This window comes from Leptonychotes weddellii, chromosome 2 (assembly GCF_054177405.1).
Source record: "Leptonychotes weddellii isolate Sample4059 chromosome 2, ASM5417740v2, whole genome shotgun sequence".
Taxonomy (NCBI): Eukaryota; Metazoa; Chordata; class Mammalia; order Carnivora; family Phocidae; genus Leptonychotes; species Leptonychotes weddellii.
The window spans coordinates 40,892,538-40,916,432 of record NC_138370.1 but is presented as its reverse complement, the minus strand read 5'-3'; the positions used below and the strand labels follow the sequence as shown (position 1 = coordinate 40,916,432).

Here is a 23,895-nt window from a genome sequence, read left to right as displayed (position 1 = left end):
CTGCCCATGAGGCCGATGGCCACCCATTCAGGACTTGCTTCTTCTTTCCCTCCTCTGTGGTCAGGTGGAGGACCGTGGAGGACCATGGAGGCCAGCAGGTGGTAGTCAATGCTAGTCCTGACTCTCCAACTCTTCCCCCTCTCGGCAATTGTTTTCCTTAGGTTTGCAGATCAGCACTTGACCTGGTTCTCTATCCTCCCTACCCTACTGTTCCTCTTTCTCCATAGTACCAGGAGCATCCTGCCTGGGGATGTTCCTGATATCTGACCTGGGGAGGGGGATGTGCTATGAGCCCATGTTAGGCTTTGGCCAATACATGCATTGGATGCTGCAAGAGGACTAGGCTTAAAATGCCACCCAGATTTTCTAGGAGATTCTCAGAGGTTGGGAAGTGCTCTGAGGAAGGACTTCCCACGGCCTCCCCACTCCATACTCATCTCCCCCCATTTGAGAGCCCAGGACCCTTCTCCTACCTCCACTCGGCTTCCACGTGCAGACACTCATACTTGTCCTGCACCTCCCCCACCGTCATCTGTGGGTGCAGCCAGTGGATCTCATCCGACTTCATGTGCTTCAGCCTTAGCCCATAGCACTCAGCCAGCTGGATGTTGGGCCCAATCCGTCCGCTCATCAGGATGGAGGCAATGACATCCTGGGGAGGAGAATAGAGAGACAGGATTCAGGGATGCCCCCTTCTAGGTTCCCACAGTCCTCATGCAGCCCCCAGAAGTATGATTCTCTAGCGTGGGGTTCCGTCTTAACTTCTCATTTATCTCTGGTACTCTAGCACTTAGTGCAAGGCTTAGTGCACAGTGGGCTCTATCTGATGAATGAATGATTTGGTAAAATGAGACAGAGAAATGGAGAGGAGAGAGTAGGAGCAAAGGAGAAAATGCAGCAGAGGCCAAGAGCACAGAATCTGTGCTTCTGCAGCCCACTCCAACCAAACCGATGAATAATTACTGAGCATCCGCCATGTAAAATCACCTTCTGAATGGCTTCCAATTTAGCCAGCATAACCGAGGGTCTGTGGTAGGCACTCCAGGGCCCTTGCATACATTATTATTTCATGGAATCCATACAACACAGGGAAGTAGGTGTTACATCCCCATTTGGCTGATGACCAAACTGCTGTGGGTTACACAGCACATGGAATTAAGCTGGGGTTTTGAAACTGGGGCCAGTGGACTCTGAGGATTTCTACTAGGCCAAGCTGCTTCATGGGGTGCTGGGGCTGGACAAGGCAAAAGGATGAGACTCACATTAATGGATTAAGTGGCCCAGTTTCCACATAAGAAGCATAGGAACCCTCCTATTCCTGCTTTCTTGTTGATGAGAAGCCAGCCTGCCCATAGACTGATGCCATCGTTTCCTGGCCTCAAGCCAGAGCTGGATCAAGAAGAGGCCCACTGGGCAGCTGCCTGGAAGCCCATCTATAAGGTCTTGCCTCATTCTGAAATCACATTAGTTTCAGTTTAATTCAGGTTTCTCATATGGTTGCACATGTAATTGGTGAATTGAGCCCACTCCCAGCAGAGTAGAAAGTACCATCAAAGGCAGATTTTTAAAACTCTCCTTATTTTCACTAATAAAATATTAAACTCATATTTAAATAGCACTGTTTTAAAGGAATGCCAAATTATTGGTCTGCCTGGGCACCCACATACATTGGTCCCACTCTGCTTCCTGCCAGCCCTCTTCAATTCTATGCAGTGGTAAAGCTAAAAGACCCTAAGCCTAAAAGATCCCTTCCCCATTAGGGAAGCAAATGCCATCACAGCCATCAACTCTTGCTCTGTGGGATAGATAGGGAAACTGAGGCACAGAAAGCACACGTTAACAGTTGTAACAAATCAGTGCAGGAATCAGAACTGTGGTCTTAGGATGGGGAAGAAGGCTGTGATCAATGGGACCTGCAGCAAGACGGACACAGACAAAGGGAGAGCTCACGGCTGTGAAGTTGACCATTTTGTCATTATTTCCACCCATTTCTCCTGCCACTGAACCTCTGTACTGCTCTGTCCACTCATGATTATATTATCCAGAGCCCCATGCTACTCCCGAGCCCCACCTGGAGTCCCAGCCTCTGGTGTTTTTAAATGTAGAGCCTTCCCTGCCCCAAATGAAACTTATTGGCCTATGTCTAATTTCTCCAGGACTGGGACCCCTGTAACTATTGGAAATTTCAAACATATATGAAGTACACTGAAGTCAAAAGAACAGTATAATAAACCCCGATGTACACACCACCCAGCTTCAAAAATTACCAACATTCAACCATTCTTGCTTCATCCATTCTGCCACTGACCTCCCCCAACCACCACTCAACTATTACCACTTTTTACAGTTCCTTTAAGGTAAAATTTACAGACATTAAAATGCACACGTCAGTTATACAGTTTGCGTGTAATCCACACGCCAATAATTAAGATACAGAACTTTTCGGGGCACCTGGGTGGCTCGGATGGTTAAACGTCTGCCTTTGGCTCAGGTCATAATCCCGGGGTCCTGGGATCAAGCCCCACATCGGTCTCCTGACTCAGCAGGGAGCCTCCTTCTCCCTCTCCCTCTGCCTCTCCCCCTGCTCATGCTCTTTCTCTGTATCTCTGTGTCTCAGATGAATAAATCTTCAAAAAAAAAAAAAAGAGGTGCGCCTGGGTGGGTCAGTCTGTTAAGTGTCTGCCTTCGGCTCAGGTCATGATCCCAGAGTCCTGGGATCGAGCCCTGCATTGGGTTCCCTGCTCGAGGGGAGCCTGCTTCTCCCTCTCCTCCCCATTCATGCTCTCTCTCACTATCTCTCTCTCAAATAAATAAATATATAAATAATCTTAAAAAAAAATACAGAACTTTTCAAGACACCCCAGAAAGTTCCCTCATATCCCTTCTCGGTCAACTCTCACGCCCATGCCCACCCCAACTCCAGGCAACCAATTTTTCCTCCCATTTTTGCTTAGTTTCACCTGTTCTAGAACTTCATATGATGGAAACATTTAGTATATATAATTCATTCCCCTGTTTCTAGATACCTGGGATATTTCTTATTTTTTGCTACTGTGAATAAAAGTACTGTGAACATTATTCTACAGGTTTTTTTTGTGTACATATGTTGTCATTTCCTTTGGACAAATACCTAGTAATGGAAATTACTGTGTCAAAGGTAAATGTATATGTTTAAATTTCTAAGAAGCCGCTGAGATCATTCCGTTTTGTACTTCCACTGTGATATATGAGATGTCCATTACACTATGTCCTCACCAACATTTGGTGTTAGAAGTCTTTAATATTAGTCATTTTGATGGTTATGTATAGTATCTCACTGTGCTTTTAATTTGCATCTCCCTGATGACTAATGGTATTGAGCATGTTTTCATCTGGCCATTCATGTATCTTCCTTTGTGAAGTATTTGTTCCAATCCTTTGCCCATTTTTCTGTATTGACTTTTTATTATTGAGTTGTAGATGATCCTTATAGATTCTAGATAAAAGTACTTTTTATGGTTTTTATAAATACTTTCTCCAGGTCTTTACTGTGCCTATTATTAATTTCCCTGACAGTTTCTTTTGGTAAAGTCTTATTTATCAAATTTTTCTTTTATGTCAGTGCTTTCTGCGTACTAAGAAATCTTTGCCTGCCTCCAAATCATGAAGATATTCTCCTATTCTCTTTGATAAACTTTGTAGTTTTCACTTTTCCTTTTAGGTCTGTGATCCATCTTGAATTGATTTTTGTGTGTGGTGTGAGGTAGGGGTCAAAAAAAAAATTTTTTTTCTCTTAAAGATCTATGGTTGTTCAGCAATGGTTGTTGACTTTCATTTCTCAATTGAATTGTCTTACTGCCTTTGTCAAAATCAATTGGCCATATAAGTTTAGGTTTATTTCTGGACTCTCACTCCTGATCTATTGATCTTTATTTTTACTCTGCTGGTACCACACTGTCTGCATTACTGGAGCTTTACAGGAGATCTTAAAGTCAAATAGCATCAACCTTTTACCATCTCCTCTCCAAGATTATTGTGCTATTCTGGGTCTCTGCATTTCCATATACATTTTTGAATCAGCTTGTCACTTTCTATTTAAAATGCCTGCTGAATCATGATTGAGATTGTGATAAATCTATAGCTTAGTGGGGGAGAATTGACATCTTAACAGCGTGGAGTCTTCCAATCTGCAAACACATTATCTCTCCACTTAATTTTACTCTTCTTTAATTTTTCTCAGCAGTTTTGCATTTTTCGGTGTATAGTTTTGCAGGTCTTTTGTTAAATTTATTCCTAAATAGTTTATGTATTTTTATGCTTCTGAAAATTAAAAAAAAATTAAAGTTAATTTTCTATTTCAGGGTTCACTCCTTTGGTGGCTCCCTTTTCTCCGGTATTTTCCTCAATCTTCCGCCTGAGCTCAGTCAGCCCTAAATTCTATCCTCTGATCCCTCAAGCCAGTAAGCCCCTCAGTAAGGCTGCAGCTCTATGCCCCTCAGTAAGGCTGCAGCTCTATGCCCCTCCCACCCCTCCCAGATTGGGGTTGGCATTGGCTGCAAAGCCAGGAACAGAGCAAAGGAGGAGGTGGGGCCAGGGCACCCCCTCAGGCAAAAAGCCAGAAATTTGCAAATCTCATTCCTTGCAGTTCTGCTCTCCAGCAGATTTCCCTCAAGTCTCTGCTAGTTCTGGTCACTCTCCAGGGTTTTAAAGATCATTTCCTTGTTATTTTGTCCAGATTTTATCATTGTCATCTGCCGGAAGATCAGTCCAGCCAAGTGATTCCACCATATTTGAAATCTCCATACAAAATAGTGAATAAATGAATAACATAAAATAAATGAATAAAAAAATAAAATAAATGAACAAATCTGTATTTTCTGCAAATGGAAGAGGGTTAGGAGGCAGAAAGCTCCCTTTAGAGATCCACTGGAGATTCTGGTGCTTTCATAAAAACAAAAAAAGCTTTGGGCGCCTGGGTGGCTCAGTTGGTTGAGCGACTGCCTTCGGCTCAGGTCATGATCCTGGAGTCCCTGGATCGAGTCCCGCATCGGGCTCCCTGCTCAGCGGGGAGTCTGTTTCTCCCTCTGACCCTCCTCCCTCTCATGCTCTCTGTCTCTCATTCTCTCTCTCTCAAATAAATAAATAAAATCTTTAAAAAAAAACAAAACAAACAAACAAAAAAAAACAAAAAAAGCTTTGAAACACAAAACAAAATCCTGATGTCCTCTTATACCTTTTTGTCTCTTACTTTTTCCTCCCCTTGGAGCACATGGTATGACTAAGGCCAAAGTCCAGAGGTAGAGGGGTTGGCATTGGCTGCAAAGCCAGGAACAGAGCAAAGGAGGAGGTGGGGCCAGGGGCAGAGATGCTGGTGTGGTGAAGACAATGTTCACCTACAGGGGGATCCAGCAAAAGAGTAAATATATTAAAGATAATGGGAAATAGGCTTCTTAATGATGGAGAAAGTACTCGAAATATGGAGAGGAGAAGGCTAGAGTGGACCCTTACGTGAGGGATTGAAATTGAAAGAATTGGTGAGAACTCATGGTTTTCAAGGCCTGGAGAGAGAGAGCATGGGAGCCTAGGTGCACACAGGAGGGTGAGCATGAACCATTGAGAGTCTTATGTGTACTTACATGTACTGAAAGACACCCAGATGGTCATTTGCAAACCAAACTTTGAGTCTTAGTATCCAAATACCCTTATCCACTAAAAGGACCCAGGGGGTACTCGTGGGTGGCTCAGCTGGTTAAACATCTGACTCTGGATCTTGGCTCAGGCCATGATCTCAGGGTCGTGAGATAGAGCCAAGTGTCGGGCTCTGGACTCAGTGGGGAGTGTGCCCCTCCCCTCTGTGTGTTCTCTCTCTCTCTCTTTCTCAAATAAATAAATAAATAAATCTTTTTTTTTTTTTTAAAGAGGATCCAGGGATCCTTGGAGCACTGGCTGATTCTAGGGCTGGGGCCAAAGAAAGTACAAGATAAACCTGGAATATCTTTTTGTCCTAGGGAAAAAAAGGGAAGTGTTTAGAGAACGTTGGGATATATAACAAGGAAACAGTATTAGCTTAAAGGGGCTGGCATAGGACAGATCTGGGACACCTAAGTATAAAAATATCTAATGATAAGAATATATAGGAAACAAACTGAGGGTTGCTGGAGGGGAGGGGGTGGGGGGATGGGGTAACTGGGTGATGGACATTAAGAAGGGCATGTGATATAATGAGCACTGGGTGTTATATGCAACAGATGAATCACTGAACTCTACCTCTGAAACTAATAATACACTATATGTTAATTGAATTTAAATAAAGAATAGTAAAAAATAAAAATAACTAAAAACAAAAATATATAATATAATATAATATAATGATAGGAATGGATTACATCCCACTGAATAAAACAGAATCTGAGACAGACAAATAAACAAATGAGGCAGAAGGGAATATTCTTCATTACAATAGAATGCCAACTAGTAAATGTAGTAGAAGAAAGGATGGAAATGGGAAATCACCATTTGGCAACAAACTCAGTGTTGGTTGGTTCAGGCATGATTCATCAATGGATGACAGAACTGAAGGGTGGAGGTCTGATGATGAATAGGGTATTGACATAGTCTCAGTGTATCTTACCTCAGACTCTAGTCATACACACACACACACACACACACACACATACCTGGCAGACACAAATGATCAGGTTATCAAGGTTAACAGCATCAGTCGTAGAACAGGTAAACAAAGCATGCCTCCCACCTTGATGCACCAAGAAGAGCGCAGCATCATTTCTGAGATTCCTGCCAAGAGTTCCTGGCCAAGTCTAGTTATACGACCCAGAGTGAGGGGTCTTCCCAGAGGCCTATAGAATAAAAGGTCTGTATTCTTTTTTTTTTTTTGTAACTGTTACCTTTTTTTTTTAATTGAGGTGTAATTAACATAACATTATATTAGTTTCAGGCATATAACATGATTCAGTATTTGTTCACACTGTGAAATTATCACACAGTAACTTTAGTTACCATCTAACACCACACATCATTACAAATTTTTTTCCTGTGATCAGAACTTTTAAGATTTAATCTCTTAGCAACTTTCAAATATATAGCACCATATTATGGACTATAGTCATCATGCTGGACCCTACATCCTATGACTTATTTATTTTATAGCTGGAAGTTTGTACCTTTTGACCCCCTTCATCCATTTTGCCCACTCCCCACTGCATCTCCCCTCTGGCAACCATCAATCTGTTCTCTGTATCTATAAGCTTGGCTTTTTGTTTTGTTTTGATTTGTTAGCTTTGTTAGATTCTACATATAAGTGAAACCATACAGTATTTGTCTTTCTCTGACTTACTTCACTCAGCATAATACACTCTAGCTCCAGCCATGTCATTGCAAATGGCAAGGTTCCATTTTTTTTTTTTTTACAGCTGAGTAATATTCCATTGTGTATATGTACCACCTCTTCTTTATCCATTCATCTATGGATGGACACTTGGGTTGCTTCCATATCTCGACCATTGTAAATAATGCTGCCATGAACACAGGGATGAATATATCTTTTCGAATTAATGTTTTCATTTTCTTCTGATGAATACCCAGAAGTGGAATTGCTGGATCATAGGGTAGTTCTATTTTTAACTTTTTGAGGAAGCTCCATATTGTTTTTTCCAGAATGGCCGCACCAGTTTGCATTCCCGCCAACAGTGCGGAGGGGCGGGGGGGGGGTTCCCTTTGCTCCATCTCCTTGGAAAGGCCTGCTGTCTTTCAGACCGAGGAACTCTTCTACATTGGAGGAGACCACAGAGACATGACGACTAAACACAGTGTGGGTTCCTGGGCCAGATAGAAAAAATAGACACTGGAAGGACAGTTGGTGAAATTTGAATGGATATTCTGGTTCAGAGATAAGTGTCCCAGCAGTTTTGGCTTTCTCCTTTGGATGGCTGCAGGCTAGTTCTGTAGGAGAGTGTCCTTGTCGGGGAATAAACACTGCGGTATTTCTGGTGATGGAGTAGTATTGCTGCGACTTGCTTTCAAATAAATCAGGAAAAGAATAATGACAATGGACATGTGTGTGTCCAAAAAGACAGAGCTACTAAATATGGCATGTGATAGATCTGAACTTAGAGATGACTTAACTATCTCCTTTTCGACTTCAAACTTTCTAATTAAGTCCTTCTTCCCAGCTGATCTCGTTCCCCCCTCCCCAGCTTATCTCTTAACTCAGGAAAAAGACCCTGTGGGCAAAGCATCCCGTGATGGGAACAGAAATTACCCCCCTTAAGGAATAGGACCTGCCCTGAGCCAGCCAGACCCCGTGACTGACCCCAAGACAGTGGTCCACTTGACCTTCACTGCCCACCTGCACGGTACCCACCCACCTTGCCCCACATTTTCCTTACATTAACCTAGAAGTATTTTCAGCACTTTGGAGGCAGTCTTTGAGACGCTAGTCCGCTATCTTCCCAGTGTTGGCCTCAGTGAAATAAATCCCTTCGCTTGTTTCTCTGCCTGTGGATTTTGTCGGAGGGACGAGCGACCGACCGAACCTGGTCTGCTCCCTGGCATGCCGGCTACACAACTCCTGGAGAATCTGAGTGAAGGCACTATGGGAGTTCTTTGTACCGTTCTTTAAACATTTTTATAAGTTTAAAATAATTTCAAAATAAACGGAGAGGTTCTGGTGAGGGAGACTCGCAGGCACATGAGAAGTAAAGAGTAAGATTTCTCTCAGGCCAGACAAGGTCTTGCCCCTTCTCTTCCACTCACAGTCTCTGTGAGGGGCCAGACTGCATCCTGCTCTTTGCTCTGTGGTGGGTGAAACTCTCCAGGGTACAGCTTGTGGAGACATTTTCCTAGGTTGCTTTCTAAAAAGCAGCCAATTTCTGTTGTAAGGGTGGTGGGGTAATTTTAGGTCCTTGGGGTAGAAATTCATTGAGGCTCTGTCCAACAGATTTTCATGGGAAGATAGATTTCATCTTGCGGTAAGGAAGAAGTTGGGTGTTTTCTAAACATAAAGTGCATTATTTGGGAGGCTGCCTGGTGCTGGCAGATTCCTACGGGGTCGGGAGGAGCATTTTTCCCAGAGGGGCAGACCGGAAGTTCCTGGAGAGAGGCACTTCCATCTACCACCACCATCACCTCCCTGGTTACTAATGAAAGTATGTCTTATAATAAAGAATTTGGCTGGTCTTTGTCCTTGTGTCTGGGGTGGGAGCCTCTAAACCCTTGGGATTTCCTCAGTGGTAGTGTCTTTGTAGTTCATGGTGCCTCTTGGACCACACCTGAGTTTATGCTAATGAGGTGAGTGGTGGGGGGGCTAGATAGTCTCAGGATGGGGCCCCGCTTTGGTGGAAGGACCAGCTGTGTGATTAGAGGTTTGGAACTTTGAGCCACATGATATCAGCCTGGTTTCCAGGGACAGGAAGAGAGCTGGAGAGTTCAATTACACAGCCAATGGTTCCACCAATCAATCCATCAACTGATTGCCTACATAATGAAACCCCAATAAAAACTCCAGTTCACATGAGCTTCCTGGTTTGTGATGCACATCGACGTGCCCCGAGGGTGATGCGTCCTAAGGACACGGAAACTTCGTGTTTGGGGCCCTTTTACACTTCATCCCATGCATCTCTTCATTTAGCTGGTCCTGATTTGCATCTTTTATAATAAAGCTGTCATCGCTGGGATAGCACTTTCTTTAGTTCCTCCAGTCATTCTAGCAAATTAACGAACCTGGGGGCTGGGTAGCAGGAACCCCCAAATTGGTAGCCAGTCGGTCAAGAATTGCAGGTGGTCTGGGGAGCCTGGAGCTTGTGACTGTGTTTTGAGGAGGGCTGTCTGGTGGGAGCACTGGGCTCTCAACCTGCCAAGTCTGTGCCAGGTCCAGAATTACCAGGTGTCAGAACTGCACCGCGGGGCGCCTGGGTGGCTCAGTCATTGGGCATCTGCCTTCGGCTCAGGTCATGATCCCAGAATTCTGGGATCGAGCCCCACATCGGGCTCCCTGCGCAGCGGGAAGCCTGCTTCTCCCTCTCCCACTCCCCCTGCTTGTGTTCCCTCTCTCGCTGTGTCTCTCTCTGTCAAATAAATAAAATCTTTAAAAAAAAAACAAAAAACTGCACCGCAAAGTGTGCAGATCCGTCAGGCGCAGGTGGGGAGAAACAAGGCTGCCCATCACAGGGGACACAGAGCATGCACTTTGGAGTCACACCAGCCCGGTTCTGACATACACTTTAGTAGGATGACAAGCTCCCCAAGCCGGTCCCCTCCCTGCTGTTCACTATCCTTGTCATATGAAGCCACTGAAGGCTTCCTTCACTCAAACCATCAGCAATTTCCTATGACGTGCTCACTTTGCAAAGCACTGTGGGGAGCCCCAGTGCACACACAGAGGCCCCCGGACTCAAAGAGCTTCTATTTAGGGTAGAAGGAAGAAAGTGGCTTCACTTGAGGGGCCCCAGAGTGGGGGTGGGTAATCAGTTTAAAAGAAGAGGAACTAGAAGGTTTGACAAGATCTCATGGAGGGGGCTTTTGTATCAGCCCTGTCCCCCTTCCTTTACTACCTCTCCTCTGCTCTTCATAGGGCTTCTCAAGCAAATGGTGGGAACAGCAAAACCAGCCCTCTGCCCACGGCTCATAAATTGTCATTAATGAGTCAGTACACCTTTCTCTATCAATAAATCACTTTTTAGGAACAACAGTTTGAGATGTTTGCCTAGTCACTAAATTGCCATATGTAACATAAGAGAAAAAAAAAGCTGTCTTAATTTTATCACTTATTATTTAGATAAGCCCAGAATGTATTTATTTTATTATTATTTTTTTTTTTGCGATAGGGAAACTGTTACCTCTGCCCTTGTGAGAGTGACTGAGAAACAAGCCCTCAGACCGCCCCTGGCCCACACCTTGCATGCAGTGGAATTTCTATGGCTTTTCTTCCTGCTTAGCTACCACTGATTTATTTGCTTTATCAAATATCCTGAAGACCCCAAACCACCTTTGTCTCTCGATTCTCTGGTATTTCCTCTTGTAAGAAGTCAGAAACAACGAAGGGACAGGACTGAATGCTGTCCCACGTCCAGGATCATTTATTTCCCCAAAGAAAGAGGTCACCCAAGAAATCAAGTACTCAGGCCACTTTCTCTCTCCTTTATTGGTACTCGGTCACATTTTTTCTTTTTTCTATCTGAAATAGATTTTTGTATATAGTGTGAGGTACAGCTTGAAGTTAACTTGTTTTCACAAGGGTATCTAACATTAAGTGATTATATGTGTTGGGCTGTTTCTGGTGTCTTTTTCTGTTCCTTTGATCTAAAGGTCTATCTTTATACCTCAGTCACAGTTTTTATCACTTCTTTAGTAGTCTCATGATTTTCTCAGGTTCACCTATTTTTTTTTTAAACAAAACACCTACTTTTGTTGTTGTTGTTGTTGTTGTTGTTTGAGCTTGTTAAATATATTCATGTCAGTGGCTGGCTAGTTTTTAGAAACAACTGAGTTCACAGCCTTGGCGCCCCCATCCAAATCGCCCATGCCTCGACTCGGGTCATAGCCCTTACTGGGGGCAGCCTGCATCTGGTGACCGGTCACTTCAGGGGCTTCAAGGCCCTGTCTTTTCATCTGAGCACCAGAGCTCCCTGTGGCCACTGGCCACATCGCAGCCCACCCTTCCCCTCTGCCCAGTCCAGTTTTGGTCACTTCCCCAGGTGAGTTTCATGAGAGTATGAACGGATGCACTTCCTGTGTGCAAACCCACAGTGCACGGTCTGCTTCGTGGGACCCCACCCAGGGCACTGGCCTTCAAATTGCTTTCCTGACTTGATCTCACTCATTCTCCTTACTCTTTGCTCTAAGGAAGGCACAATGCTCCTCTTTTTTTTTTTTTTTAAGATTTTATTTATTTATTTGAGAGAAAGAGAGAGAGAGCATGAATGGGTGGGGGGAAGGGAGAGGGAGAAGCAGGCTCCCTACTGAGCAGGGAGCCCAACCTGGGGCTCGATCCCAGGACCCTGAGATCATGACCTGAGCCGAAGGCAGATGCTTAACTGACTGAGCCACCCAGGCGTCCCCTAAGGAAGGCACAATGCTCCTCTTCCTCTTTTTAAAGATGACTGAATTTACAGTTTGAATAAATTAAAGCCGTAGTTTGAAAAAGTCCTGCTTAAATTCTATCTATAAAGAATCCATTTTGAGAGTGAGGGCAAATATAAACAGATGACTTTTGCTGAAAACCACACTGGCTCTCATTTGCTGTGTGCTAGGATAGGATGCAAACTCTTTAGCCTGAGGCACAGAAGTCTCATCTCCCACTCTCGTCCATGATGTGTTGTCAGTTCCATCCTCCCTCGCCAAGCACAGCATGCTCTTCCCACCTAGAGGCCTCCTGGCTGCCCTCTCTCTGTGCTCTCCTCCTGGTGAGCTTTGGGGGCCAGTCAGCACCGTGAGGTTGGCCCTGACTTGGATTGATAGGGTTTGTTTTCTGCCCTGGGTCCCCAAAGAACTGTGCACCCACATCTGGTCAGATACTGTTATGGGTTGAATTGTGTGCCCCCAAAAAGATATGTTGAAATCCTAACCGCCATAGCTTAGAATGTGATCTTATTTGGAAATACGGTCTTTACAGACTAATCAAGTTAAAATGAGGTCGTTAGGGTGGGCCCTAATCCAATATGACTGGTGTCCTTATAAGAAGGGGAAATTTGGATATAGAAGGAGACATGCACACAGGGAGAAGGTGCTGGGATTTGAGTGATACGTCTATGGGCCTTCCTTGGAAGGCCAAAAGATGGCCCGCAAACCTCTAGAAACTAAAAAGAGGCACCTACAAGTTTCAGAGGGAGCATGGCTCTGCCAACACCTTGATCTTGGACTTCTAGCCTCCAAAACTGTGAGACAATGACCTTTTGATGTTTTCAGTTACCACACTTGTGGTACTTTGTTAAGGCAGTCCTAAGAAACTGACACAGACGTTTACTAGTTACAACGAAGACATTTGTCTATGTTGGCCTTTCTAGCCTTTCAAGTCCAAGGTCAGAAGCCAAATCCAACATGCAATGTCATCTCCTACTCTGAGCACAGTGCTTGGCACAGATATTTGAAGAAAGAATGAATGAGTAAATGAACAGGAGTCAGCTGTCTGGGTAACGACCTGGGGTTACAAAGGACAGTGACCCATGGTCAAAAATGTTCAAGAGATCAGGAGTGTGGTGATTAACAACACCACAGGCTTTGGTGTCTATTGGATGCAGCCATGGCTGTGTGGTCTTGGCCAGGTCACCTAACCTCATTTCCTTATCTGTAAAAAGGGAAAAACACCCCTTCAGTGTGGGGTATTTTTTGGCGGGACTAGGTAAGATAGCATGTGGTGTAAATAAAAAGAGCAGATGTTAAATGATAAGCATGCTAACTATCCCGTCCTTCATCTTCTAAGAGGTTTCTGTGCACCACCCAACTCTTGCACCCCTGTAGCATAAATTTGGTGATGGGGAGGATAAAATTGGAGAGGTCTCAATCCAGGTGGATTTGACTTACGCTGAAAGAAGCAAAGAATGACCTGAAGGAAGAACAAGAACAGATCTTGAAAAGAACAATACGGGGAGAAAGAGAAGAGCCTGTACAGGCCAGAATTCAGGAATCCGAAAATGCAAGTAAAGATGTTTCTGGACAGCAGCCAACCCAAATGGATTGAGAATCTTAAAAAATTTTGTGATCTTGAAAGTGAAGCCCCAATGGTGTTTTTCTCCTGAAGAGAATAAAATTTTCACTTCTTTTTAGAGGATAGACTAATATCGTTTGGAATGTGACACTGTCCTGAGCTTGGCCTCAAGGAAAAAGCAAGCCAGCCAGCTTTATGTGGGTTACAGAAATGTAAAGAGCTTGGCACCGTGGTTGGCACAGAGTAGGTCTCAGTAGATGGTGACCATGATCATGATGGGCAGGCAAAGGAGAAGGCAGAGGCATGGGATCAGAAGAGGCAGGCCAACTTGGGGAGTTGGATTAATTGACTCAAGAAGTCTATAACTGAGATATAAATTTGAGAGCCTGAAATGGAGTCCAAGGGTGCCTGGGCCAGAAGCTCCTCAGATTCTCCCTGCCTGAGCGGGAACCTTTGGAGACACACCCCCACAGCAGTGGCGGAGGTAAGAGAAAGGCGCCATGGTTGCCAGTATCCCAACAGCCACTGAGCTCTGCACAAACGACTGAAGAAAGTCATTTCTGATCTTGTTTCCAAGCTGAAGCCAGTATTAGCAGCAGCAGGAGGCTGAAGTGTGATAAATGAGCCTTGTAGGATGTCAGGTCATGGTCAGGTAAGAAGTTGGCTGGGAAGAAATGATGCAGAGAAAAAGGACTTCCTTCTGCTTGGAGCAAGAAAGCCATGAAGGGTTTTATGGCCCTAAGGCAAGAGCTCACTACAGCAGGCTCCTTCCTTTTCCCTGTACAGCAGGTAGTAAAGCTCTGAGGAAGCGCACAAAACAGGTCAAAAAGGCAACAAGACGCCTTCTCTTTAAATGACTTGAACAGAACATAAGAGGTGTCTCTGAGAAATAAAAATATTGTGTTAAAAAGAAGACTGTTCTGTCAAATGTTTGGATTTACTAATACGCCACAAGGAAGGGTTCTTGATGCCCAGCTGAGGTTTGGGAGGAGTGAAGGTCATTATGGGAAAGTACCAGGTGGACTTCATGTACTTCTTCAAAACAGTCCCCCTACTAAAATGCCCCTTTAAGGAATGATTTTATGATTCGTGTGTGGCATGTAGCGTCATACGGGTCACTTCAACATGATTGGTGACATTTTATTTCTCACCCAGGGGGATGGGTCCCGGGCGCTCATGTCACTGTAATGCTTCATAACTCACACCTGTGAGTCTCAATGGGCGCACCTGGCACTCGGGGCTCGATGATTCTGGGCGGTGTGGTACCATTCAACACCCAAGGCTGCCGCCCAGTAAATGCCTCGCCCCGTGGCCCAGTCATCCTGACTATGATGACAATGTGACAATCCGAAAAGGGTTCTGTTCTTGAAAACCCTCATGAATGAGATTAGTGCCCTTAAGAGAGATAAGAGGGAGACGAGATCTCTTTATCGCTCTCTGCCATGTAAGGACGCAGCAAGACAGTGGCCCTCTGCAGGCTGGGAGAGGACCGTCGCAAGAACCCAACCATAATCTTGGACTTCCAGCCTCTGGAACCATGAGAAATAAATTTCCAGTTGTTTAAGCCTCCCAGTCTGTGGTATTTTGTTATAGCACCCAGAGCAGACCAGGACAAAGCAGGTACTGAAGAAATGACTCAAAATACAGAAATACCCTGTGTACTCAGAAACGCACTGTAGACATTTTTTAAGTAGCAAAATCCCCCCCAGCAAGCAGCCAATCGAAATAGTTTGAAAGGGCCCTGGAAATAATGGGAGGGCCACACAGGGTTTATTTGCTGGTTTTAAAAAACTGTCTAAGGAGCTTGGAAACTTCTGGAAAATACTTCTATTGTAATAAATGGGAGGTATAGGACATGAAACCATATACAAAGAACGGTAGCGGCTAGAAACTGAAACAAACAAATCCAGAATGAAGTACATTAAAATGTGAACAGTGCTGTTTTGGGGTGGGCATATCCACACATACGTTTTTGTTTTTCCAGGTTTCCTGTGTTTGAACTTTGGTATACAATGTAGTGGTTCAGAGGATGGCCTCAGGAGTCAGAACTATTTCATTTCTGATTCGCTTTGTGACTTTGGACAAATTAATTTCTCTGCCCTGGATTCCATATTTGTAAAATGTAAACATTTTCCTATCTCCTGGAGTTCTCGCGAGGATTAAATGAGGGGATACAAGTGAAGAGTTTAGCATAGTGCCTGTGCACAGCAGTGCTAAATAAAAAGCTATTATTAATATCGGATGAACATGCATTTATTTTATAAACTGTTGGATTCCCTCTGCTAACATTTTGTTGAAGATGTTTGCATCTCTGTTCATGAGAGGTGCTGGTCACTCGCTTTCCTTTCATGTATATCGTTCATAAATTCATTTTAGAGTTGTAAAAAAAAATCTCTTCAAAAATAAATGTTTTAGATCAGCTGTTATAATAGACTTGGTTGTGCAGATTAGGCATAACAAAATCATACTTAAATGGTGGGAGCAGACATCATCTTCCAGCCTGAGACAAATGCCCTAGTTTATGCCTATGTGCTTGGCTCATGAGACCTCATACCCTATATATGGGATCAGCTTTTAAGGGGTGAATAAACTCCTTGTAAAATATAAAACTCTAAAATTAAAATGCTGGCTAGACAGTAAATTCCACAGAGCCAGACTGAAGAAGAATGGCCAAAATTCACTGAGGTCCTGATGAAAATGAAGTTGAACAGATATTTTGCCTGTTAGATCCTAGAAAGCAGACCTCACTGATGTAGCCACAAAAATATAATCTCTAATTATACAGACATTCAAATGTTCAGATGTTTATTGAGCCCATAAATCTTAGGCTGGAACTTTGGAGCCTTAAGGAAACTTAGAGATCACTTAATTTGACTCTGTTTTTAAATGAAGAAAGTGAGACCCAGAGAGGTCAAGAGACTTGCCCAAGATGACACAGGGAATTCTATTTTGAGCCAGCTGAAATTCTATTACCCCTCCTACACACTGTTATTTATGAATGCCAATCTGCCTTCCAGTCAATTTCCTATTTGGTCTTTATATCAAGGGACCTGGAAGATTACTGATCTCATTTGAGTACTCTCTAGGCATTAGTTCATTCGTTCGTTCATTCATTCATTCATTCCACAAACATCTACTTTGTGTTAGGCTCTCTGTAGGCACTGGGGATATAATGGTGAATAGGACATAGTTCCCGCTCTCCAAGAGGCCACCTCTGTTTAGAGACGGACAAGAGGCAGTTACTATACAGCCTGTCAAGTGTGGTAGGCTTAATGGGAGCACTATGGTGCCACCTCTAACATCTGATGCCCACTCACAGACTTTCTCTTCTCTTTTGCCCCATCCAGCCTTCTCCTGCCACTCTTTCATAGATCCTTCAAATCTCTGAGTATCTTGTGAATTCCTAAACCCTGTAACATGACCTCATACCATGGGGCTCCCCACCATCCAAGTGATTCTGATAAACCTCCTCCAGGGAATGTGAGCCAGATGGGTATTCCGCAGGCAGAGGTGAGTCCTTTGAGGCAGCAACCAGTCCCGGTACCCAGAGATTCTAATTCAGTGAATTTGGGATGGGACTTGGAAAACCGGTATTTAAAAACTCCCTGGCTGGGATGCCTGAGTAGCTCAGTCAGTTAAGTGGCTGCCTTCGGCTTGGGTCGTGATCCCAGGGTCCTGGGATTGAGTCCTGCGTGGGGCTCCTTGCTCAGCGGGGAGCCTGCTTCTCCCTCTACCTCTGCCTGCCGCCCCCCTGCTTGTGCTCTCTCTCTCTCTGACAAATAAATAAATAAAATCTTAAAAAAAAAACTTCCTGCTGACTCAGATCATCTGCCTCATGTAGGAAGACCATGGTAGTGGTTATATGAACCAGTCTGCTGGCCCTATTTACAGTACCTCTTGGGCATTTACTGCCACAGGCCAAAGACATTACCCCCTGTAGACACCAGATCTATCAGAAGCTCTCTCTTCCCTGCTGGAATTTGGAATTGAGACACAGAATTCTAGCCAGTAAATCTCTGTTGGCTTTATAACTGGAATCCATCATCCATCCATCCAACCATCCATCCATTGTTAGACAACTATTCATTAATTAACTCAGCAAATCGGGGAAACAAAAACAAGTCCCTCTCTCCTGGAGCTTATTTTCTACTGCGGGGCGGTGTTAAACAAAATATACGTATAATAATATCTCAGGTTCTACTAAGTGTTAAGAAGACAGACAAAGCAGATACAGGTACCAGAATGAGAGGGGGCTGCTATTTCACATGGGGATGGCCAGCAAAGTCCTCTCTGATAAAGGGGCATTTGAATGATCCCCAAAGGAAATAAGAGAGAGAAGGGTGGCTTATGAAGACAGAGCCTTCCAAGCAAAGAAATCATATCGTACGGAGTCCCTAAGATGTGCAGCCCAGCATGCTTGGTGCATTTGAGCAACTGTGAAGAGGCTGGGGGGCTGAGGTGGAGAGGCCTGGGGAAAGTGACAGGAGGAAAGGTCAGAGAGAGGTAGGCCAGGGCTTGGCAAACCTTTTCTGTAAAAGTCCAGATTGTAAATATTTTAGGCTTGAGGGCTACATGGTCTCTATCGCACCTACTCAACTCTGCTGTTGTAGCTCAAAAGCTGTAGACAATATGTAAACAAGTGAGTGTGGCTGTGTCCCAATAAAACTTTATTTACAAAAATGGGTGGTGGGCCATATTTGGCTTGCAGGCCATTGTTTGTCAACGTCCGTTGTAGGCTGAGGTAAGACTTTGGATTTTATTTTGAGTGAGACAGGTAGCCATTGGAGAGTTTAAAGGAGAGCGGTGATGGGCAACTGGGTGGCTCAGTTGGTTAAGCACTGGACTCGCGGTGTCAGCTCAGGTCATGATCTCAGGGTTGTGAGATTGATCCTGCCATCAGGCTCTGCACTCAGTGGGGACTCTGCTTGAGATTCTCTCTCTCCCTCTCCCTCCGTCCCGCCCCCCTCCCCCCACTCTCACTCTCTCTCTCAAAAATGAACAAATCTTTAAAGGAGAGTGGTGAGAAAAATAAATAAATAAATGAGAGCAGTGAAATATGCTCTAACCTATACCTCAAACATATCTCTCTAGCTGACCGATGTTTTAAAGAGTCCCCGCCGTCGCTCCTTGCAGAATGGACCGCAGCGGGCAGAAGCAGTGAGAAGGCCAGAGTGTCATTCCGGGTGACAGGTGGTGAGAAGGAACTGGTCAGAATCCGGGTGTGTTTTGATGGCAGGGTTGACAGGATTTCCTGATGGACTAAATACAGAGTGTGAGAGAAAGAAAGAATTCAAGAATGACCCTGAGGTCTACAGCCTGAGACACGATCAACAGAGAGAACAGAGCTGCAGTTACGGGAGCTGGGAAAGACGGGAAGAGAAGCAGAGCTGAGGAGGGGATTCTGAGTGTGATCCTCCCAGCGCAAGTCAGCTGTTCAGTGGAGACAGCAAGCCGGCAGGTGGATGCGCGAGCCAGAGGCACGGGAGGAGGTCCTGGAACCGGCGCTACAAAGTCGGTCACCAATTTCAAGTCATATGACTGGATGAGCTCCGGTCAAGGGACCGGCCTGTGGTGTCACATAGCCTGACAGTGTCACAGGAAACATCCTACCAGGGCATAGGCCAGCCACAGGCTGCCCAGAGACTGAGGATCCCGGACAGCAGTGGGGAAAAGTGGCACCAGCCCCTGTTCTGTGTCATTTCCCAACAACTAGCCTCGTTTCAGCATGGGCGTGCTTATGTGTGCAAAGTGCTCACACTCACCTGCGTACTGTACACATGGGTCTCTGTACACCGGAATGGGGGTACCAGCAACAGACACTGTGATCCTAACTGATGGCTGCAAAGGGCTGAATGATGACCCCAAAAAGATAGTCCATGCCCTAACCCCCAGAACCTGTGAATGCAACCTCATTTGGAAAAAGGGGCTTTGCCGATGTACTTAAGTTAAGGATCTCAAGAGGAGATCACTCTAGACTCTCTGGGTGGCTCCTAAATTCAATGACAGGTGTCCTTCTAAAAGACACACTGAAGAAAGGCACATGGAGAGGAGAGCAGAAGGGGTCATGAAGGTAGGGGCAGACACTGGAGTCCTCCAGCCCTAAGCCAAGGAAGCCTGGAGCCCCAGAAGCCCCAAGAGGCGAGGGAAGATTCTGCCTTCGAGTCCCGCCAACCCTTTGATATGGGACTTCGGGCCTCCAGAACCGTGAAAGAACACATCTCTACTGTTTAAAGCCCCCGGGGTTTGTGGGTAACTGGTTTCTACAGCCCTAGGAAACAAATACAATAGCTCTACAAGTCCCCAGTTCTCAACACACCTAAGGGATAATTTTTAAAAAGGGACTGAAGAATAATAAAAGTTAGCATTACTTATCACTCTGAGAGCATTCATTTTGATGGGACAAAAGCCTCTATCTAACAGGGGCATTCAGCAACGCAACTGCAGGATTAAAAATAGAAACGTAAGCTTGGGGCGCCTGGGCGGCTCAGTCGTTAAGCGTCTGCCTTCGGCTCAGATCATGATCCCAGGGTCCTGGGATCGAGCCCCGCATCGGGCTCCCCGCTCAGCGGAGAGCCTGCTTCTCCCTCTCCCACTCCCCCTGCTTGTGTTCCCTCTCTCTCTGTGTCTCTGTCAAAAAAATAAATAAAATCTTTAAAAAAAAAAAAGAAATGTAAGCATAGGCACCTGCCTGCGAATTTGTCGATATAATGAATGTAGGCATGCAGATAAATACAGAGAGGCTCAGAACTCGGCGTGTTCGCCTGGCACTGGCCTCTGCAGGTGTTTGTGGGTGGCTGGGCCGGCCGGGAGGCACGCACAGGAAGTGGGGAGGGGGTGCACGAAGGGGGAGGTGCTTGCCCACGGGCCTGCTTTTTGATACCACTGTGAGTGGCTCTGTGGTAACGATTTGTGGTCTCCTGGCTGGACTCTTTCCCCCTCAGGTTTTCAGGGACGGTCCTCACATATGGCGGGCTAGCCTTGCGTGGCTCTGTTTATTCTTCTTAGGGCAACCTTTTTTTGAGAAACAGCAACTTCCCAGGACGGGTAATCATGCCTTTCCTTCCTCTCGCATCGCAACCTTGTGGTCTTGCCCCTAGAGACATCTGAAGGAGGGCAGCAAGGGATTGTTCTGGAAACAAAGAACTGGACACCGTGAACTTCCTGCTGAAGACCTCCTCTGGGTGCATGGAGCTGCTGGCTCCGTGTTGTAGTCAATTTGGGCTGATGTAACCGAGTGCCGCAGACTGCAGGCATTTATGTCTCACAGTTCCAGGGGCTGGAAGTCCAAGATCAAGGTGCCAGTAGATTCGATTCTTGGTGAGAGCTCTCTTCCTGGCTCACAGATGGCGGGCAGAGTTCTGGTCTCTTCCTCTTCTTGAAAGGACACTAATCTCATCCTGGGGGCCCCACCTTCATGACTTCATCTAAACCTAATCACCTCCCCAAGGCCTCATCTCCTAATCCCATCCTGCTGGTGGTTAGGGTTTCAACATACGAATGTGTGGGGTTGCAGGGGAACAGAAACATTCAGTCCATAGCCCCCTGTGTCTGGTTAAGTGATAGGTTTAAACTTGAAACTAATTAAGTATCGGCCAGGGACAATGGGTCTCAAGATCTGAAATGTGCCTTTCTGAGAATATTCTTCAATGTATTGTATATATAGTGACTACTGTTGGGGCGCCTGGGTGGCTCAGTCGGTTAAGCATCTGCCTTCGGCTCAGGTCATGATCCCAGGGTCCTGGGATCGAGCCCCGCATGGGGCTCCCTGCTCAATGGGGAGTCTCATTGTCCCTCTGCCTCTGCCCCTCCTCCCCCGATCATGTGCATGCCCACGCTCTCTCTGTCAAATAAATAAAATCTTGAAAAAAAAAATGACCCCTGGATTTATAGGGGAGGCCAGTGAGTACAAGTGTGTGCAGAACAGGCTTCACTTGGGGCCGGATTCTGCCTTGCTCACACACCAGGCAAGAAGCACCACAGGCCAACCCCGCAGCCTGGAAGCCTTGCTTTGAGGGGCAGGACACAGCTGGTGCGAAGGGCAGGGCAAAGGTTGGCTCAGGCTCCGTCCTTCCTGGGGATGTCAATGTGGATTCTTAGCAGAGGGACGCTTCAGGACAAAACGAGGATGAATCTTGAACATGGCTTTTCAGCATGATAGAGGCCAGCCGAGGAACAGGACTTTGGAGGTGGGGTTCCCCTCCCCCCCAGCACCCTCCTAACCACACCCTATCACAGACAAGTACCTACTTCTCTGCTTGAGGCCCTCCTGTGTGAGACACAGAAGTCCCATGATGAACAGACAGGCCCATGCAGAGAGTGGGTCAGCCGACATCAGCCAGAGAGAGAAAAACACCATGAGCCAGCAAGTCAGTATGCCAGGCAAAGAGAGGAGTGAATGTGGCACTTAGAAGTAGAAGTAGGTGACCATGTAATTTATCCTCTGAATCATGATGCTCTTGAGATTGGCAGGAGCACCGTTCATAATCATCTTTGGACAGGGTGTGTAAACCAGGACCGTCTGACACAAATCAGCATGTAAGGTCAACCTACATGGAAAAGAATGAGAGAGGAGGGGAAGGAGAAAGGGGAAGGGAGGGGGAAAGCAGGAGAGAGAGAGAGAGGGAGAACGGGAATGAAGGAGAAGCTATTAAGAGTCAAAGAGAGATGCCCTGTGTGGGCATGTCTGGGTAGCACTCTGCTAGTTGTTTACAAAGTGTTATCTTAACCTCTTTCCCAGACAAGCAAATTAGCATGTTGGAGAAGGATATAATGATATAAGCCTCCACTTGCAACAGAGATTCAGAGCTCCCAAACACAATTTCCTATGAATCTCAAACAAAAGGGAAATGGAAAATGAAGAAGAGCAAAATACATTTCTCATCTGGCACTTGCTCAGTTCCCTTCAACACCTGTCTGATTTCTGTGGGATCCTAGGCACAAGGACCAGCGTTGTTTACAGAGCTTTTAACAGCCCGGAGAAAACATCACAAGGCAATTACATTCTCATAGAAAGCCGTTGAGAGTAAGAAGGAAAACATGAAATCAGCAAGTGCACATGCAGTAACTCTGTTTGGGAGAGGTGCTATACCATGGCCTGTGCCAAAAGTGATTCTCTGTCACTTCTACTGAATCAGACACAGCTAAGTGGGGGTGTCAGCATTTCAGACATGTTCTTATGGAAGGACAAGTGCTTGGCTAGCTGAGCACAGGGAGGATGGTGAAAGAAGACAGGACCTGGAAGTAGAAAAACCCGTCAAAGCACAAAGCTCTGCTAGGGAAGGAGGGTACAGGAAGGAGTCAGAGGGTGGCAGGGGCCCAAGAGTCTCAGGCACAGAAGCTGGATCTGGACCTGTATGCAGCTGGACACAGAATCCACAAACAGGCCCTGAAGAGCAAAGATGTTCCTTGACGTTTAGACCAAACTCTTTTGTATTTTATGCTCTCACAGACCCTCCTTCTCCCTGTCAGAACACTTGCCTCTTGTAAAGATTCATTCATCAGTGTGAGTCAATGTCAAGCTCATTCTGTTTTGGAGTATGATGATAATACCCCCAGGCCATAACCAGGATCGTGCCAGGTACATGGGGTACTCCACAAAATATTTGTGGAATGGACCATGACGTTATTCAGGACGCTTTCATTAATGATCTCACCACCCATAGCCGGGGCTCCAACCACCACCCAGACGCTGACAACACTCAAATGTCCATCTCCAGAGCCGTTCTCTCCTCCAGAATCGTGTATCAAAAAGTCTACTCCACATTTTCATGTGAAAATGTTAGAGCATCTTAACTGCCCTTGACAGGTCCAAAACTGAACTTGTGAACTGCTCCCCTCTCCAACCGGCTTTTCCTCAAATGTTCTTCATCTTAGGGAGGGGGACCCTGTTCACCTGAACCAGGGCTGCCATTCTTCACACCTCCCTCTTCTTCATTCCCACATCTCCGGTCCATCAGCAAAACCTTTCATTTACATCTCCTAAATTCTCTGGGTTATAATCACTTCTCTCCATAGATCATGGTGGTTAAGAGTGCAGGCTCTGGAGGCGGGCTGACTGGGTTTGAAGACAGCCCCCACTAAATACTAGCAATTTGCTGAACTACTCTGCACCTTGTTTCCTTATACGAAATGGAGATAATTTAGTATGTGCTTCATAGAGTTCTTTTGAGAAGTCAATAAGATAATACATATGATGTGCTTTCAAAAGTGCTAGCTGCTATCATTACCACTACCACCACAGTCATCATCCCCACCAT

General features: G+C 45.5%; 1 protein-coding gene across 3 annotated transcripts in view; it reads right to left on the bottom strand.

Annotated features, from left to right (window-relative positions):
* The window catches only part of PTK2B (protein tyrosine kinase 2 beta), a 102,365-nt gene that overhangs the window by 31,113 nt on the left and 47,357 nt on the right, over positions 1–23,895 (bottom strand). For 2 of the 3 annotated variants that reach the window (XM_081810442.1, XM_081810447.1), the window contains exon 3: positions 474–652. In XM_081810442.1, coding sequence (XP_081666568.1) covers positions 474–652 — 179 coding nt within the window. Of the gene's footprint in view, positions 1–473; positions 653–18,711; positions 18,899–23,895 lie in introns of all 3 variants that reach the window. The other variant, XM_081810450.1, reaches the window with a different exon arrangement.